Source organism: Piliocolobus tephrosceles, chromosome 12, assembly GCF_002776525.5.
Source record: "Piliocolobus tephrosceles isolate RC106 chromosome 12, ASM277652v3, whole genome shotgun sequence".
NCBI classification, from domain to species: Eukaryota; Metazoa; Chordata; class Mammalia; order Primates; family Cercopithecidae; genus Piliocolobus; species Piliocolobus tephrosceles.
The window spans coordinates 86,903,421-86,922,406 of record NC_045445.1 but is presented as its reverse complement, the minus strand read 5'-3'; the positions used below and the strand labels follow the sequence as shown (position 1 = coordinate 86,922,406).

Genomic DNA, 18,986 nt, shown 5'->3' with positions numbered 1-18,986 from the left:
TATATATATATATATATATATATATATATATACCACAGTTTCTTTATTCACTTGTTGATTGATGGGTATTTGAGTTCGTCCCGTGATTGATTTTGCAATTGTGAATTGTGCCACTATAAACATGCATGTGCAAGTATCTTTTTTGTATAATGACTTCTTTTCCTCTGGGTAGATACCCAGTAGTGGGATTGCTGGATCAAATGGTAATTCTACTTTTAGTTCATTAAGCAATCTCCACACTGTTTTCCATGTGGCTCCACTAGTTTACATTTCCACCAGCAATGTAGAAGTAACTGTTCCCTGTTCACCACATCCAAGCCAACATCTACTGTTTTTTGATTTTTTGATTATGGTCATTCTTGCAAGAGTAAGGTGGTAGTGCACTGTGGTTTTGACTTGCATTTCGCTAATCATTAGTAATGTTGAGGATTTTTCATATGTTTGTTGGCCATTTATATATCTTGTTGTGAGAATTGTCTATTCCTGCTCTTAGCCCACTTTTTGATGAGATTGTTCATTTTTTTTTTTTTCTTGTTGATTTGTTTGAGTTCACTGTAGATTCTGGATATTAGTCCTTTGTCAGACGTATGGATTGTGAAGATTTTTTCCCACTCTGTGGGTTGTCTGTTTACTCTGCTGACTGTTCCTGTTGGCATGCAAAAACTCTTTAGTTTAATTAAGTCCCAACTATTTTTCTTTGCTTTTATTGCATTTGCCTTTGGGTTCTTACTCATGAAATCCTTGCCTAAGCCAATGTCTAGAAGGATTTATCTAATGTTTTCTTCTAGAATTTTTATAGTTTTAGGTTTTATATTTAAGTCCTTAATTCATTTTGATTTTATGTTTGTATAAGGTGAGAGAAAAGGATCCAGTTTCTTTCTCTTACATGTGCTAGCCAATTATCTCAGTACCATTTGTTGAAAAGGGTGTCTTTACTCTACTTTATGTTTTTGTTTGCTCTGTCAAAGATCAGTTGGCTGTAAGTATTTGGGTTTATTTCTGAGTTCTCTATTCTGTTCCATTGGTCCAAGTGCCTATTTTTATACCAGTACCATGCTGTTTTGGTGAAATGGCCTTATAGTATAGTTTGAAATCAGGTAGTGTGATGCTTCCAGATTTGTTCTTTTTGCTTAGTCTTGCTTTGGCTATGCGGACACTTTTTTGGTTCCGTATGAATTTTAGAATTGTTTTTCTAATTCTGTGAAGAATGATGGTGATATTTTGATGGGAATTGCATTGAATTTGTAGATCGCTTTTGGCAGTGTGGTTATTTTCACAATATTGATCCTAACCATCCATGAGCAGGGATGTTTCCATTTGTTTGTGTCATCTATGATTTCTTTTGGCAGTGTTTTGTAGTTCTTCTTGTAGAGGTCTTTCACCTCCTCAGTTAGGTATAGTCCTAAGTATTTATTTATTTATTTGTTTGTTTGTTTTTGCAGCTATTGTAAAAGGGGTTGAGTTCTTGATTTGATTCTCTGCTTGGTCACTGGTAGTGTATAGAAGAGCTACAGATTTGTGTACATTCATCTTATATCCAGAAACTTTGCTGAATTCTTTTATCAGTTCTAGCAGCTTTCTGGAGGAGTCCAATTTAGAGTTTTCAAGGTAAACTATCATATCATTAGCAAACAGTGACAGTTTGACTTCCTCTTTACAGATTTGGATGCCCTTTATTTCTTTCTCTTGTCTGATTGCTCTGGCTAGGACTTCCAGTACTAAGTTGAAGAGGAGTGGTGAGAGTGGGCATCCTTGTCTTATTCCAGGTCTCAAAGGGAATGCTTTCAAATTTTCCACATTCAGTATAATATTGGTTGTGGGTTTGTCACATATGACTTTTATTATATTGGAGTTTGTCCCTTGTATATCAATTTTGCTGAGAGTTTTAATCATAAAGGAATGTTGGATTTTGTCGAATGCATTTTCTGCATCTATTGTGAGGATCATGTGATTTTTAAAAAATTCTGTTCACGTGGTGCATCACATATATTGACTTGCATATGTTAAACCATTCTTGCATCCGTTTCATACCCATCAAGTTAGTATGAAACCCACTTGATCACAGTGGATTATCTTTTTGATATGTTGTTGGATTCCATTAGCTAGTATTTTGCTAAGAATTTTAGGACCTATGTTCATCAGAGATATCGGTCCTAGTTTTCTTTTCTGGTTATGTTCTTTCCTGGTTTTGGTACTGGGGTGATGCTGGCTTCATAGAATCAATTAAGGAGAGTTTCTTCTTTCTCTCTCTTGTGAAATAGTGTCAAAAGGATTGCTACCAATTCTTCTTTGAATGTCTGGTAGAATTCCACTGTGAATCCATCTAGTCTTTTGGTTGGTAATTTTTTAACTGCCATTTTAATCTTGCTGCTTGTTACTGGTGTATTCAGGGTATCTAATTCTTCATGGTTTAATCTAGAAGGATTGTATTTGTACAGGAATTTATCCATCTCTTTTGAGTTTCTAGTTTATGTGCATAAAGGTGTTCATAGTAGCCTTGAATCTTTTGTATTTCTGTGGTGTCAGTTGTAATATCTCCCCTTTGATTTCTTAATGAGGTCATTTGGATTTTCTCTCTTCTTGGTTAATCTTGCTAGGGGTATATCAATTTTATTTATTTATTTTCAAAGAACCAGCTTTTTGTTTCATTTATCTTTTGTATTTTTTTTTTTTTGTTTGTTTGTTTCAATTTCCTTTAGTTCTTCTCTGATCTTGGTTATTTCCTTTCATCTCTAGTGTTTGGGTTTGGTTTGTTCTTGTTTCTCTAGTTCCTTGAGGTGTGACCTTAGAACGTCAGTTTGCACTCTTTCAATCTTTTTGATGTAGGCATTTAGAGCTATGAACTTCCCTCTTAGCATCACTCTTGCTGTATCACAGAGGCTTTTATACATTGTGTTATTATTGTCAGTCAGATCGAAGAGTTTTTAAATTTCCATCTTGATTTCATTTTTTGCCCAATGCTTATTCAGGAACAGATTAATTTCCATTTATTTCCATGGTTTTGAAGGTTCCTTTCAGAGTTGATTTCCAGTTTTATTCTACTGTGATCCGAGAGAGTGCTTGATATAATTTCAATTTTCTTAAATTTATTGAGGCTTGTTTTATTGCCTATCATATTATATATCTTGGAGAAAGTTCCATGTGTGGTTGAATAGAGTGTGTAATCTGTGTTTGTTGGATGAAATATTCTGTATATATCTGTTAAGCCTATTTGTTCCAAGGTATAGTTTAAGTTCATTGTTTCTTTGTTGACTTTCTGCCTTGGTGACCTGTCTAGTGCTGCCAGTGGAGTATTGAAGTCTCCCACTATTATTGTGTTGCTGTGCATGGCATTTCTGAAGTCTATTAGTAACTGTTTTATAAATTTGGGAGCTCCAGTGTTAGGTGCATATATATTTAGGATTGGAATATTTTCCTGTTGGACAAGGTCTTTTACCATTATATAATGTCCCTCTTTGTCCCTTTTAACTGTTGTTGCTTTCATGTTTGTTTTGTCTGATATGAGAATAGCTTCTCCTACTCACTTTTGGTTTCCTTTTGCAAGAAATACCTTTTTCCACCCCTTGACTTTAAGTTTATGTGAGTCCTTATGTGTTAGGTGAGCCTCCTGAAGCAGGAGATGGTTGGTGACTTCTTATCCATTTTGCATTTTTGTATTTTTTAAGTGGGGCATTTAGGCCATTTACATTCAATGTTAGTATTGAGATATGAGGTACCATTGCATTCATTGTGCTATTTGTTGCCTGTGTACCTTGGGTTTTTTTTTTTTAATTTTTTAAAAAATTTTTAATTTTTAAATTTTTTTGTTTTTGCTTTTTAAATTTTATTTTTGTTTCATAGGTCCTGTGTGATTGATTTATGCTTTCAAGAGGTTCCATTTTTATGTATTTTCTGGATTTGTTTAAATATTTATAACACATTTTAGCAGTTCTTGTAGTGGTGGCTTGGTAGTGGCAAATTCTCTCAGCATATGTTTGTCTGAAAAAGACTATATCTTTCCTTCATATATGATGCTTAGTTTTCCTTGATACAAAATTCTTGGCTGAGAATTGTTTTGTTTGAGGAAGCTGAAGATAGAGCCACAATCCCTTCTAGCCTGTAGGGTTTCTGCTGAGAAATATGCTGTTTATCTGATAGGTTTTCCTTTATAGGTGACCTAGTGTTTTTGTATCACAGCTCTTAAGATTCTTTCCTTCTTTGTCTTAACTTTATATAGCCTAATGACAATGTGCCTAGGTGATAATGTTTTTGTGATGAATTTCCCAGGTGTTCTTTGTGCTTCTTGTATTTGGATGTCTAGGTCTCTAGCAAGACCAGGGAAGTTTTCCCCTATTACTCCTCCAAATATGTTTTCCAAACTTTGAGAATTCCCTTCTTCCTCGGGAATACCAATTATTCTTAGGTTTGGTCATTTAACATAATCCCAGACTTCTTGGAGGCTTTGTTTATGTTTTCTTATTCTTTTTTCTTTGTCTTTGTTGGATTGGGTTAATTTGAAGACCTTGTCATCAGCCTTCAAATTTTTTTCTTCTACTTGTTCAGTTCTATTGCTGAGACTTTCCAGAGGATTTTGCATTTCTATAAGTGTGTCCAGTGTTTCCTGAAGTTTTGATTGTTTTTTCTTTATGCTATCTATTTCCTTGAATATTTCTCCCTTCACTTCTTATTTTTGTAGTTGTTGTTGTTTTATCTTTATTTCCTTTCATTAGGCTTCACCTTTCTCTGGTGCCTCCCTGATTAGCTTAATAGCTAACCTCTTGAATTCTTTTTCAGGTAAATCAGGGATTTTTTTTTTTTTTTTTTTTTAATCTTGGTTTGGATCCATTGCTGGTGAGCTAGCGTGATTTTTTGGGCGTGTAAAGAACCTTGTTTTGTCATATTACCTGAGTTGGGTTTCTGGTTCCTTCTCATTTGGGTGGGCTCTGTCAGAGGGAAGGTCTAGGGCTCAAGGCTGTTCTTCAGATTCTTTTGTCTCAAAGGGTGTTCCCTTGATCTCTCCCTTCATTTTTATGGATGCGGCTTCCTGTGAGCTGAGCTGCAGTGATTGTTATCTCTCTTTTGGGTCTAGCCACCCAGCAAGTCTACCTGACTCTGGACTGATACTGGAGTTTGTCTGCACAGAATCCTGTGATGCGAACTGTGTATGGGTCTCTCTGCTGTGAATATCAATACAGTATTTGGGGTGTCTCCCGAGTCCTGCAGGAGCAGTCCATTTCCTTCAGAGGGTCTGTGGGTCCTCTTGGGATTCCTGGTGTGTTCATGCAGGGTGCTGGAGCTAAAATTCATGATGCAAGCCTCCACATGCTGCTCTGTCCATCCAAGTCTGAGCTGCAATCTAGTCCTGACTCTTGTCCACCATGATGATCCTAGGAACCTTTTTTAAAATTATTGTTATTAAAAACAACAAAACGCCAAACTTTTCTCCTTTTTATTTTTTGTTGTTTCACTTTTAAATCTCAAATTAGTCATTATAGGAGTCAAGTCACATTGAAATCAGATGTGTGGTAAGAGTTTAGATATGGATAAGATTGAAAGTGTGGTCATCAGGGTTTGGGAGGATTTTGCTGGTAATAGGACATTCTCCAGGAAAAGTCAGACTTGAAGACCAGAGGGTGGCAGGAATGTGGTCAGGTTCAGGCCCTGGGTTGAAGACATAGGCAGGGATGGTGGGAGGGAATTATTGTAGATCCCATCAAGTCCTAGGCTCAATTGAATTGGTGGTTTTAAATGGGGAGTTCGGAAATGGAAATTAACCCAAGAGGGTTATATCTGCTTTTCTGTTGCTTACAGATTCTTAAGGCCCCTCTTTTTCCATTCTTTTCTTATGAGTACCCCTTTCAGCTTACTATTGCTAAGGAAAGGATTTTCTCAAGGGAAACTTTCTTACTTGCTCTAGGAGCCCTGGATGGGAACTCCCCTCCTCAACGGCGGGATGTAGATCATGATTTCTTCCTGCTCTTCAGTGTGGTAGATGAGAACCTCAGTTGGCATCTCGATGAGAACATTGCCACTTACTGCTCAGACCCTGCTTCAGTGGACAAAGAAGATGAGACATTTCAGGAGAGCAATAAGATGCATGGTGAGTTGGGAAAAGGTGGCCACATAGTGACAGGGAACATTGTTGGAGGGTATCCACTGGGCCTAGTATTTGGTGGATGCTTTCACATACATAGTCCTTTTTAGTCATCACAAGGACAAGGAGTAGTAGATGGCTCTTGCCTGTTTTACATGTGAGGACACCAAGGCTCCTAAGATTATGCAGCAGATAAATGGCACAGCTAAAATTCCAACCCTGATCTCTCTGACTGCATGGATTGTGCTCTTGCCATTAGGCTATTCTGCCTCATAATGTGGAATACCACATAGGCTGATGATGGCCTGTGTCAGCACACAGCCTAAAGTTATATAGTATATACTCAATTACTTTGCTGTGGGTTTCCCACTGATACAATTAATTAATATTGATTTGTTTTAAAAAGGAAAAAGTTAGCAAAATTATCCACTTTAAGGAGAAAAATGGTTGCTTTTAAGCTACCTTGTTTATATCTCCCATCCTACTCTGTGCTTATGTCTATAAGGGCATTGACCATATTAATTAAATTAAAAAAGAAACTAAAGGCACAGAAGATCTGAGGCATGAATAGTGAACTGATTTTAAGAATATAAACAAGTCGATTTTGTTTTTATTTCATTAAGGAAGTCATTTACTGGCCATTGGTAACAGGGGTGGGCTAAAAACCGTACAGCCCCAAAAGGAGGCGGAAATTCAGAAGGAACATGTAAAGGATGGCTTGGACAGCTCAACTTTCTCTTGAATTTTATACCAATTGATTATAATAGCCATGTTAATTCGTCAGCCAATTAGCCAATTTGACAATTGTCCTGTTGAAATTTTTAGAATGAAACCACCCTGAAGGAATAGCCTGCAAAATAACTAAATTCCTTAGAGAGCTTCTTCACATTTCTAGTTTGGAATATTGGCTTTAAGAATTTATTAGCTCTGTGGCATTGGGAAAGAGGTAACTTCCACCTCTCTAAGCCTTGGTTTTCTCTCTCTCTCTCTTTTTTTTTAATGAGACTAATGATATCTGCCTATTTCTAAGGGATGTTTTTGAGATTTAAAGAAGATATGGTCAACACAGTGTGCTCTTTATAACCTCATTTAAATGTTATCTATTATTGTCAAATGGTAAGGCTTCTTCCATTCGGGTGTCCTTTCCTAATCTTGATATTTTCCTTCGGTTTTCTTTTGCAGCAATCAATGGCTTTGTTTTTGGGAATTTACCAGAGCTGAACATGTGTGCACAGAGACGTGTGGCCTGGCACTTGTTTGGCATGGGTAATGAAGTTGATGTCCACACGGCATTTTTCCATGGACAGATGCTGACTACCCGTGGACACCACACTGATGTGGCTCAGATCTTTCCAGCCACCTTTGTGACTGCCGAGATGGTGCCCTGGGAACCTGGTACCTGGTTAGTTAGCTGTCAAGTGAACAGTCACTTTCGAGGTGAGATTCAAGATTTCTGACCCTTGAATTGTAAGACAGAGGTACGATGATGTCAAAGGAGGCTGGGCTTCTGGCCTGAAGCCATAGATAAGTCTTCCAGTTGAGGCATCTTGGGATAAAGGATAGCACACTAGATTAGAAGTCAGGGGACCCAGGTTTTTTCCTGAATCTGCTGGGAAACTTGCTGGATAACTTTGGGCACATCTCTCTGTGTTTAATCTTCCCCACCTTGAACATAAGATAGGTTGGGGATGAATAGGTAGACTTTTAATCAGCTTTTTGTTATTTGCTTAGAATTCTAAACAATTAATACCTGGAGACATTTTCAACATATTGAACAGGGAGTGACGGAGAGATTAGTTAAAAGAGAGTAACATTTCTGTAGGAGATCATGGTGTATTGTGGGTACATAGTTATACTCTGATTGGAACTCAATAGCAATAGGAGTGGAAGGTTTCATTTTCAAAGGGAGAAACATTAAAGTAATGTCATTGCAGAGCAATGTATTGAGGAGCATCATATGCATCAGAGGGGAGGAAGAGCATATGAGGCAATGGAAAGAATAGTAGATAAGTGATTAGGTTTGAATTGTAGTTTTAGGTTTGTGAAAAACTTTATATGACTTTAGACAGGTGCCTTTCCATATCTAGGTCACATTTGCCACATCCGTAAAATGGGAAAGTTTGTCTAAATAACCTCTTAAATCCTCTTCAGCTTTCATTTTCTAGAATTATTTGATTTATGGTAAATTAGAATGGGTGTCACAAAAATGACATGCGAGTTCTTGAAGTGGATTTGAGTAGGTTAGGAGTCATAGACTAATAGGATAATAAATCTTAGGTGTTAGGTTTGACACAATAGGGGCTAGTTACATGTGCTCTATTATCCAGGGTATGCCTTAGCACCAAAGCTTCCTAGGTAAGAGACTATAAATATGAATTGGGGTTAAAGATGCAGCATGATAGTTGAATAAGCATGGACCTTAGAGACAGACATGCCTGGATTCAAATCCTGGTTCTATCACTTGTTTAGCCACCTTTGATAAATCATGTCACTTCTCTGAGCCTCTTAATAGCAGTAATGATGTATAAAATTGTAATGAGGTTTTAGAGTAAAAATGTAATTTTGAGTCTTAGAGAATAGGGGGATGATGTAACCAAGATAGTAGATATAAGAAAATAAAATGAACACTTAAGATCTGTAGTTGAAAGGTGGGAATTTAAGTCTCAACTCCACCTCTCACTAGCTGTGCAACCTTGGCAAGTTATTTAACCTGTCTGACATTTAGTTTTCTTCATCTGCAAAAGGGGACATTAAAAGTATATTTCATACAATGGTTGTAAAGATTGATAGGGGTAACATATGTACTCCCTGGGACTGAAATTTTTAAAAATATGTAAAACACCTGACACAGAACCTACCTAACATAATACATGTTGAAGAAAAATAATATTTTTTCCACTCCCTTCATCATAACTCAGGTTTCTAATTTACAGATTTCAAATCTCCCTGGGATGTTGTGGGACTCTAATAAAATAATATACTAAGTGACCTCTATAAGTTGCTAAGCCAATATAAGATAGTACTATCCATTGCCATTATGACCCAATGTAGTATATTCCACATTTGAAAACACTACTTAGAATCTACATTTTCCTTACAGTCCCAAGTCTGAAGCTTTATCTCTACTGATAGAAGATGTTCTATTATTTTAGGAGCTTCCCAATTTATAAATAATTAACCCTATTTTAAATTTGATGCTCCTACTGGCCACATGAGGTAGAATTTCCTATTCTCTCCTTTGGCAAAAAGGGAAGCTCATATTGAGGAAGTGACTTGCCTAAGGTCCTATAGATAGTGCTTAAAGCTTGGGCTTGAACTCGTTTCCTTACTTCCGTCTCTGCGATGTTGCTACAATGTGAGTCTTTATTCAGAGGCAGGAATGAGGATCTAGTAAATGCATCAGTGGTAGTATAAGCAAGTGGAGGTACTTGAATTCTAACCTGAACTCTCTCTCTCAGTCAGGCACTTTAAGAGTGAGAGAAAGTGGCGCTTTTTGGAGCAGGAGTAGAGATTAGTGGAGGGTGGGAGGAGGAAACACTAAGAGAAGGAGGAAGGTGAGTCCTCTGGGTTAAAATCCTATTGGATAGAATGGGGTCAGCCATAATGTTCTTCCTTCAGATGGCATGCAGGCACTCTACAAGGTCAAGTCTTGCTCCATGGCCCCTCCTGTGGACCTGCTCACAGGCAAAGTTCGACAGTACTTCATTGAGGCCCATGAGATTCAATGGAACTATGGCCCGATGGGGCATGATGGGAGTACTGGGAAGAATTTGAGAGAGCCAGGCAGGTAAGAGGCAGTGGGATCCCTCTCTTTACTTCTGGGTCCAGCTCTAAACACTTACTATCTTTCTTCTAGAAATCTCTCACTTTACTCGGGGATCCAAATCATTGTCTGACTGGGATTACATGGACCAACTATTAGCCAAGTTCCTGTGGCCCTTGGAGAGCTTGCTCTTGGGGAGATACAGGTAGCAAAGGTTTTTGTGGGATTATTCCATATCCCCACAATGGGTCCAAGCAGAGTTTGAAGTTTGTCCTACTATAATTCCTGGCCATTTTCATAAAGGAAAGCCCAGGTAGGACCAGTTCTTGTATCAGTTGAAATAGCTGTTTTTCCAGGTTTCTTCACTTTACCCATTATTTACCTCCTTGCTGCTTCATTTATTTTCTATAGTCTGAATGAGGCGTTTGAGCAGGGGTATACAAAGTACTCTGAGAAATGTAGGAAGAGAGGCAACCTGCTTTTTGGCTATCGCATGCCCATTCTTTTCAAAGAATTTCTCCAAGTTCTCCTCTAATTCATGATCCAGATGTGGGCAAGAAAGAGTAGGAGGTTAGTGCCCTACTCAGTTGATGGGTCTTAAGTCATACCACTCACTGGGCAATCGATGATGACAGGTCTTCCACAGAGGAGGCGCTTGATAGACAACTAAGAGAGGGATAGGGAGAAGGTCCTTCATGGTTATACTTCTAGCAGGAAATAATAGAGTAAATCTGGAGAAAACTTAGGAAAGTTGGTGTTTGAGTCTCAGCATGGATTCCAGGATTTAGAACTGGGCTTATTAACATAGTGGGCTTTCATTTTGGAGTGAAAGGATTATTAATACCTAAGGATGATTAAGGACAGATGTAGACTATGAATCTCTGGAGAGCAGAACTGGTCCCAGTGCCTGGAAATTATAAGCAAGAATATTCCAAGAATAAAATAGAATTCCAATAATTTAAAATACCCAACAGTAAGGGAGATTGTCTTCTCTGGATATGAGTTTCCTATTTTTGGAAAGGCTCAAGCAGAAGCTGTATATAACTTTCTAGTGGTGTCGCCAAAGAAGATATCTTCACTGGTGGGAGTTAACTTAGATGAGCTCTGAGGTCCCTCCTAAACACAAAGATTCATAACTTGATGAGACTAAGGGTGAGATGGGAGTCTATTTGATACCAAATGAAATCATTTCATATTTTCCTTTTTATACATCAGTATCTCCGATAAGTTTTTCCAGAAGAGCTCCAGTCGAATTGGGGGCACTTACTGGAAAGTGCGATATGAAGCCTTTCAAGATGAGACATTCCAAGAGAAGATGCAGTTGGAGGAAGATAGGCATCTTGGAATCCTGGGTGAGGAATTTTTTAATTCTGAAATTCATTTACTAGAGCCAGAGAATAGAATTGAGGAAGACTTTGAAACTGAGGCCTGGACATCACTTAGGAGCACAGTGTAGACTAATATCTTCCAAAGTGAGTCTTATGAGATGATTGTTTTGTAAAAAAGGGTTATGAGTCTGAATGTGTTTGTAAAACCACTAAATTAAGCAGTTAAATAGTGCTTTGTATGCTACAGGATTTCTAAGAGCCTTAGGTTTATTTTTGTTTATCATGAATCTCCACTTCTTTTCAGTGAATGTCTTCCAATACCACTGATGTACAGTAAACACTTTTAGAATTCCTTCTCTAGAAATATTCCTAAAGGGCTACATGAGGAATTAAGACTGTATAGGTTCTCAGCAATCTGGGGACAGTAGCAGATTGGCATGACATACAGACATACTTGAAATAGAAGGAATGCGAAATAGGCTTAGTGTCTGAACTTGAAGAAGGTATCTAGAAGGGCTAAACTACGGTTACATGTGGGTTAGTAACATAATGAAACCAGAAAATAAAATAGGCTAGATGGAAAAATCTTGGGAAATTAATATAATGGACCACACTTGGGATAGGTGTGTGCCAGTTGATTCTAGATCTGATAATGGACAATAGATCTTACATCAGCTGGATAGGCAGATATAATGAGGAGACATCCACCATAGGAAAGTGAGATGGTGGTGACCGTGAAGGAATTATCATTGGCTGGACTTCAGTATGGGTGCCCAGTCTTTGAGAAGAAGTGAAACATTAGATGTGGAAATTGAATAGGAAACCAAGGTAGAAACTCTGACCAAGGGTTAGAGCCAGAATAGGTGCTCAGTTTTGGTACTTTTGGTCTGCTTCAAAGGTGACCTAAGCTAGATTATATCTGGCGGGTAGTGAAGTTCAGAAGAGTCCAGGAGTTGTGGCTAGATTACCTAGCCCAGTGCCTGAATAGAAGGTGTAATAATTCTCTTTGCTCAGAATTGGTTTCAGATTGAGGCGAGCACAGATCTTAGATAGGTCCACCAAGAGATGTAGCTATGGGATCTGGGACAATAAAGTAAGTGAAAATGAGATTGGGGCTGACAGTGGGATGAGAGAAATTCCTGGCCTCTGGTCCTGACTGAATGGCTAATCAACCATTTAAATTTGCGTAGGTACATTCCACCTCTCTCAGCTGAAATTTTCTCATCTGTAAATTGGAGTTAATAATTCCTGCCCTATCTGCCTTAAAATGATGTTTGAGAATCAAAATAAGATAATGGGTTTTCTGGTGTTTTCTGTAACTGTAAATTGCAATACACTTGAAAGGGATTATTCTTATTATTACAAAGAAAAGAGTTTTTTATTTTCTTCTTCACTTTCACTTTCCTTTTCTTTCCCTCCTTCTTCCATTTCCTTCCTCCCTGTTTATCCCTTTCGTCATTCTCATTGTCTCTCCTTCCCATTTTCCAGGGCCAGTGATCCGGGCTGAGGTGGGTGACACCATTCAGGTGGTCTTCTACAATCGTGCCTCCCAGCCATTCAGCATACAGCCCCATGGGGTCTTTTATGAGAAAGATTATGAAGGCACTGTGTACAATGATGGTGAGTCAACAGGGTTGCTAGTAAATATGGGCTCTAGGTGGTACCAGGTGTCTCTAGAAAACAAATAAATGGGAGATGGGGAGGACGAAGTAGGCAGAAATAGTTGCCTTATGTGTATGTTGTTGAATGAATGAAAAATATAATAGTAAAACAGAGCTAGGCTTCAATAATAAGATAAAATTTCTTTTAAATATATTTAAATATATCCTAATTCTAAACATAAGTGTATTATAGAGCTCTGAAAAAGCAGACAATTACAAAGTAAATAAACATCGTTTATAGACAGTTATATAAATTTTGATATACCTTTAAATATTTTATGTGCTTATACAAGTCTGTATATAGAGATATGTGATCATATGGTTTATACAGTTTTGCATCCTAGTATCCTCACTTACCATTGTATTGTGTTTGTTTTTCCATGCCATTATAATGTTACAAACATTTTGATGACAATATAACATTTTATCTCAAGGATTTGTCATAATTTATTTACTTTTTCCTCTATTGCTTGGACATGTAGGTTTTATCAGTATTTTTGAATATTGTAAGTCAGGTTGCAATGAATGAATGCATATATCTTAGCTTGCACTTTGGCTTACTGTATCAGGAGAGAATCTTAGAAGTGAGAGTATTGTGTAATTAATTTTTAACTTTATCTGAGAATATTAATGCATGCTAGTTCTAGCTAAAATATAAAATAAAAACTGAAAGTATAAAGAGCAAAGTTGCAGACAAATCTAGAATGAACATTCTATAAGGCAACTGGTCTAGTCTCTTCAAGAAGTCAATACCATCAATAGGGGGATTAGAGACATAACAAATGGAATGTGCAAATTTTGATTGATTCTGCTTGTAAAAATAGCTTCAGGAGACATTTTGGAGATGATTGCAAAATTCTTGATATAGATTGGATATTAGATGTTATTAGGGAGTTTTCTGAGGTGGAATAATGGCATTATAGTGACATAGGAGATGCTTGCTAATATCATGATGTTTGCATTCTACTTCTAAATGATTCAACAAAAGCAAACCAACAAAAACTGTGTATGTGTGTGTAGATGTACATACACATAGATTAGATAAAGATGGCAAAATGTTAGCAATAGATTCTAGGTGATAGGGTGATCATTGCACTGTTTTTTAAAGTTTTCTGTGTATTTGAAAATTTGAAGAGTAAGAAATAATGAATGAATAAGAAAAGATAGGTTAAAACCATCCTAAATTATAGCCCCTTGTTATAAGCTATACTACAAATATCTTTCCATATGTTTCTTTGAACATTTTTATAAACCTTCCTTCAGAATATATTTTTAAGATGGGGAATTGCTATATCAGAGGATACGTACATTAAAATTTTTGGTACCTACACCCAAATTGCTCTCTGGAAAGATTTGCAGCCCTATCAGTTTAGAGTTCCATTAGCAGTACCTGAGGAGGGCTCCTTTTCTTACAACCTCATCAGCAATGGTGAAATCTTTTCAATATTGTCGAAATGGCAGTCTTGTAGGCAAGTGACAACATCAACAAAACTCACTGTTGATTTGATTTACGTTTGTTTGATTATTTTATGTTGAACATTCAGTATTTATTGCATATATTATTCTACTTGTGGATATGAACCTTTTAAATAAATAGCTTTGTCTACACTGCTGTCTACTTTTTTTTTTCAAATTTTGTCTACATTTTTTTTCAAAAGTGTTATTCCCTTTTACATTTACACTCTTTATAGGTGAGTGAGTAGGGCAGTTGCCATCTAAACCACTTCTTACCATCATGCATTATTACAATTTGTAAAATCTTTGCTAAATTAATTTGTAAAAAAGTCATCTAGCTATTTTCAATTGTACTTCTTTGATTACTGATGGCATGAAAATTTGAAAAAAAAGTCTGTGCATTGCTGACCATGTCTTGTGTCCATTTTGGAAATTACAGCCTTAGTGTTTTATATATATATGTGTGTATATATATACATACATACATACATAACATATACACACACACGTACATGATACATATTAAAATTAAAAAGTATTAAATAATCAGAGCTGTTCAAAGATGACATGGGCTATAATGGCAGGTAGTGAGTCCCTCATCACTGGAGAGTTTTAAGCAGAAGTAGGGATGTAAGAGCAGATTAATATATGTTTTCAAGTGAGAGATGTTCCAAATAAGACTTAAAGTCCCTTTTAGTCCCAAGGTCCTATGATTTTGGAAAACTGAAACATAGGTAAGATTAAATTGCTGCATTTCATATAGCAAGTAGTTGCAGAACGAGAGAATAAACTCATCTCTTGACTCCTTGACCAGAGTTCTCCTCAATATTCAATATTCCATGTTGCTGCTACTGCTGCTCCAAAATGCCTTTGTACTTCACAATTTTTATTTCACTGTTTGGAGCTGATGATTCTCATTCTAGTCAATCTAAGTCATTAGTCCCATATTTTCCCTACAGGCTCATCTCACCCTGGCTTGGTTGCCAAGCCCTTTGAGAAAGTAACGTACCGCTGGACAGTGCCCCCCCATGCCGGTCCCACTGCTCAGGATCCTGCTTGTCTCACCTGGATGTACTTCTCTGCTGCAGATCCCATAAGAGACACAAATTCTGGCCTGGTGGGCCCGCTGCTTGTGTGCAGGGCTGGTGCCTTGGGTGCAGATGGCAAGCAGGTATTGTCGGGGTTATCTGGTTAGGAAGCCTGCTGGGAGAAGGATGAAGCTGGGTTGCTGGATAGGAGTTAAGCATGGAACTGGGTTCTAAAGTTTATGGAATAGAGGAAAAATAATCGAGCTGGTCCATCAGAAATTAATAGTTGGTGACCTCATGCTATCTTGCATGTTATTTTTTGTACTGACAAATATATATCTTCTTTAGCCTTGCAGATAATTCACAATATCCTTTCATCATCTCTTTCTTTCCTCCCTCCTTCCTTCCCTCCTTCCCTCCCTTCTTCTCCCTCTCCTTCTCCCTATCCCTCTCATTCACCTCGGTGGCCCCTAAACCTTGCTCCTGATTGGTAAATCTGCTTTGATGTTTGCTTGTCTTCTTTTGTATTCAGCCCACGATTTCTAGCTGTGTAACACTGGTTGAGCTACTTAACTTCTCTTTGACTCCATTTCCTCATTTGTAAAAATGGCATAACAATGGAAGAAGACACCTTGGGTTTCTGTGAAGATTAATTAAAATAATCCATATAAAGTGCTTAGTATAGGGTCTGGCACGTAGTGAGCACTCAGTAAATGTTAGTGGTAACAATAATTAATATCGATATTACTTATCTTTTATTTTCTGGTTTCCCCCCAAGATGCCCCCCTGCTTTTCTAGTCACCTCCCCTCATTCCTCTCCCCAGGTGATTCCCAGCTCTCTTCTTTTACACTCTATACCTCTTATTTCTTATCCTATGCTCCTTCCCTGCCCACTTTCATATGTTCTTCCCTGTCACGCTTGTCCTTTTATTCTGATATTCTTCTCTCATCTGCAATTTGAGGTTACCTAAGGAAAAACTGCTGCAGCTCTGGATAGGAGGTATGGGCTCAAAATGGGAAAAGGAAATGGGAAAGAATCTGGCATCCCTTGATCTATAACGACACAGTCCACAACTGCTGAAACCATTGTCATTTTCCCCTCTATTTTCTTCTATTGGGCCTGCAGAAAGGGGTGGATAAAGAATTCTTTCTTCTCTTCACTGTGTTGGATGAGAACAAGAGCTGGTACAGCAATGCCAATCAAGCAGCTGCAATGTTGGATTTCCGACTGCTTTCAGAGGATATTGAGGGCTTCCAAGACTCCAATCGGATGCATGGTATTGGGAATACTTTTGCCCTGGGCTAAATTGAGGGGTCCCAAGTAAAATCTAACTTTAACCGTAATCATGACCAATCCTGAAAACACTGATTTTATTGGTCATCTCTGTCCAAGAGGCGGGATAGATTGAGAAGTTAAACCAAACACAACAGATAAGTATAAGTACTTAGTACCTTTGGGTGCTGTGTCCTGTGTTACACAGTGTGTGGGACACTGGAAGAACGAACTGCAAAATGAGGATTGTGCACAAGAAATCTACAAGCGATTGTGAAGAATAAGCCAGATGATACCTTTCCAATCTTATCTCCCTCTTCCTTATATTTTAGTACCTTTGCTCCCCTACCCCATACTCCAGCCAACTGGGGCTATTTTTCTTTGTGAACATGCTGATGTCATGCTTTTGCAGGGCTGTTCCCTTCACTTGAAATGGTCCATCTCTTGGTTCCCATTACTAGTTAGTTTCATCATTTGGAAAAAGTAAAACTGTCTCATGAGCAAAGTTCATTCCAGTTAGAATTTACTGAGTGCCTAATTGGTACTAGGTAATGTGCTAGGTGCTCAGGCAGTCACATAGATATAGAAAAAAAATGATATGCTTCCTGTTATGTCAATCCAGTGCAGGAAATAGATTTGTAAGTAAATCACCAGAAAGTATATCAATTACACTCCACTGCAACTGATACTGCAGAATTTTGTGGGATAAAAGTTTCGTGGATCAAAGAGAGAGTAATAACTGATTTACAGAGGATATCTGAACAAAGATACGATGGGTAAGTGGTAGGATGCTATAGAAAGAGACCAAAAGGGAAGTTTATTCCAGAAAGAGGAAACTATGTGAAAAGTCAACAGGTATTATCAAAGCATCTACAATGTTTAAAGTTTCGGTAATGCAGAGAAAAATAGAGCTCATAGATAAGGACAACGGGGTGTGTGTGTGTGTGTGTGTGTGTGTGTATGTGTGTGTGTGTGTGGAAGAGGATGGGAGGACAGACTTCAGGTAGGAGTACCAGAGAGGAGGCTATTGTAGGAGTTCAGGCGAGGGAGGATGAGAGCCAGAACTAGGGCAGTAGCAGTGAAGATGAAGAGGAGGAAACAGGTTGAGAGCTGAAGATGGAATTTTCAGATCCCCAACACATTATGGAGGGGTGGAAAATGAGATCAATGTAGAAAAGGAACAATTAGAGTGGTTGTAAAGGGACCAGGAAGTATGTTGCCACAGAAACCAAGGAAGGAGAGTTTCAAGAAATAGGGAATAGGAGAGATTGGTGTGTGTGTGTGTGTGTGTGTGTGTGTGTGCGTGTGCGGTAGTGGTTCAATGTTGTCAGGATGTGGATCATGGTGGAGGTGAGGCAAGAAAGGACAGTTGAGTGCTCATCCCAAAGACGCAGATAATCACGAGTAGAGTTAAGTGGATTAGAGAAGAAGCCAGAGGTGTTGAGGATGACTCAGCAGTTTCAAGTTGTGTGAAACCATAGTACATAGCTGATACCATGCTGCTGGCCAGTGCTGGAGTAGTCTGGTCTCATCTCCCCATCTTGTCTTGTGTTTTTGTTTTCCAGCCATTAATGGGTTTCTATTCTCCAACCTGCCCAGACTGGACATGTGCAAGGGTGACACAGTGGCCTGGCACCTGCTCGGCCTGGGCACAGAGACTGATGTGCACGGAGTCATGTTCCAGGGCAACACTGTGCAGCTTCAGGGCATGAGGAAGGGTGCAGCCATGCTCTTTCCTCATACCTTTGTCATGGCCATCATGCAGCCTGACAACCTTGGTAAGTGCCTTAGCGGCTGGCCCTAGAAGCTTTATTGGGTATAGGGCCAGGAATGGGGTCAGGAAGAGGGAGGGATGGTGAAGAGAAAAGAAGAGGCATGCTGACGGTTCTAGGAAGTTTTTAAAAACACTTTTTTCTTTTTCTTCTTCAATGTGCTCTCCATGTTCTGGTTACTTGGATTCCCTACTCAGCTGCAGGCAGAATAGAGTTAGTAGAAGGTGGAGGAAGCTCTTTTCTGGAGCAACAGAAGGGAAGTTGGGATGTTGATCAGCTTTAGTGCAGTTCTTACATGGCAGGGAGTAGACTTGACTACATAGAGATTTTTTAGATATAGTACTTTTATTGGGAGGAAGGTCAATAAAATGCACTTATAAGTGCTATCAAATTGATACTCTGTGAGGATTTCTACCGACTTTCTCATTTCTGGTCTCTCCCTCTCTCTCTTTCTCCCCGCGACACTCCCCCCCCTCCGCCCCCCGCCACCCCGTTGTGTGTGTTTGTATGTGTGTGTGGTGATGTAACAATTTCAGCCTGGAAATAAGAACACAGGAGCCCTAGTTCAGGCTCTTTCATTAACTTGCTGTGAACTTTGGTCTAATTACTTCCCTTCTCTCTAACTAGATTTCT

General features: G+C 38.4%; 1 protein-coding gene across 13 annotated transcripts in view; it reads left to right on the top strand.

Annotated features, from left to right (window-relative positions):
• Positions 1–18,986, top strand: part of HEPH (hephaestin) — a 100,558-nt gene that overhangs the window by 12,184 nt on the left and 69,388 nt on the right. For 8 of the 13 annotated variants that reach the window (XM_023198427.2, XM_023198430.2, XM_031936641.1 and 5 more), the window contains 8 exons: positions 5,897–6,079; positions 7,256–7,510; positions 9,692–9,860; positions 11,052–11,188; positions 12,653–12,784; positions 15,240–15,451; positions 16,435–16,585; positions 18,147–18,359. In XM_023198427.2, the coding sequence (XP_023054195.1) occupies positions 5,897–6,079; positions 7,256–7,510; positions 9,692–9,860; positions 11,052–11,188; positions 12,653–12,784; positions 15,240–15,451; positions 16,435–16,585; positions 18,147–18,359 (1,452 nt within the window). The remainder of the gene's footprint in view (positions 1–5,896; positions 6,080–7,255; positions 7,511–9,691; positions 9,861–11,051; positions 11,189–12,652; positions 12,785–15,239; positions 15,452–16,434; positions 16,586–18,146; positions 18,360–18,986) is intronic. The other 5 variants (XM_031936639.1, XM_031936638.1, XM_031936642.1 and 2 more) reach the window with 3 other exon arrangements.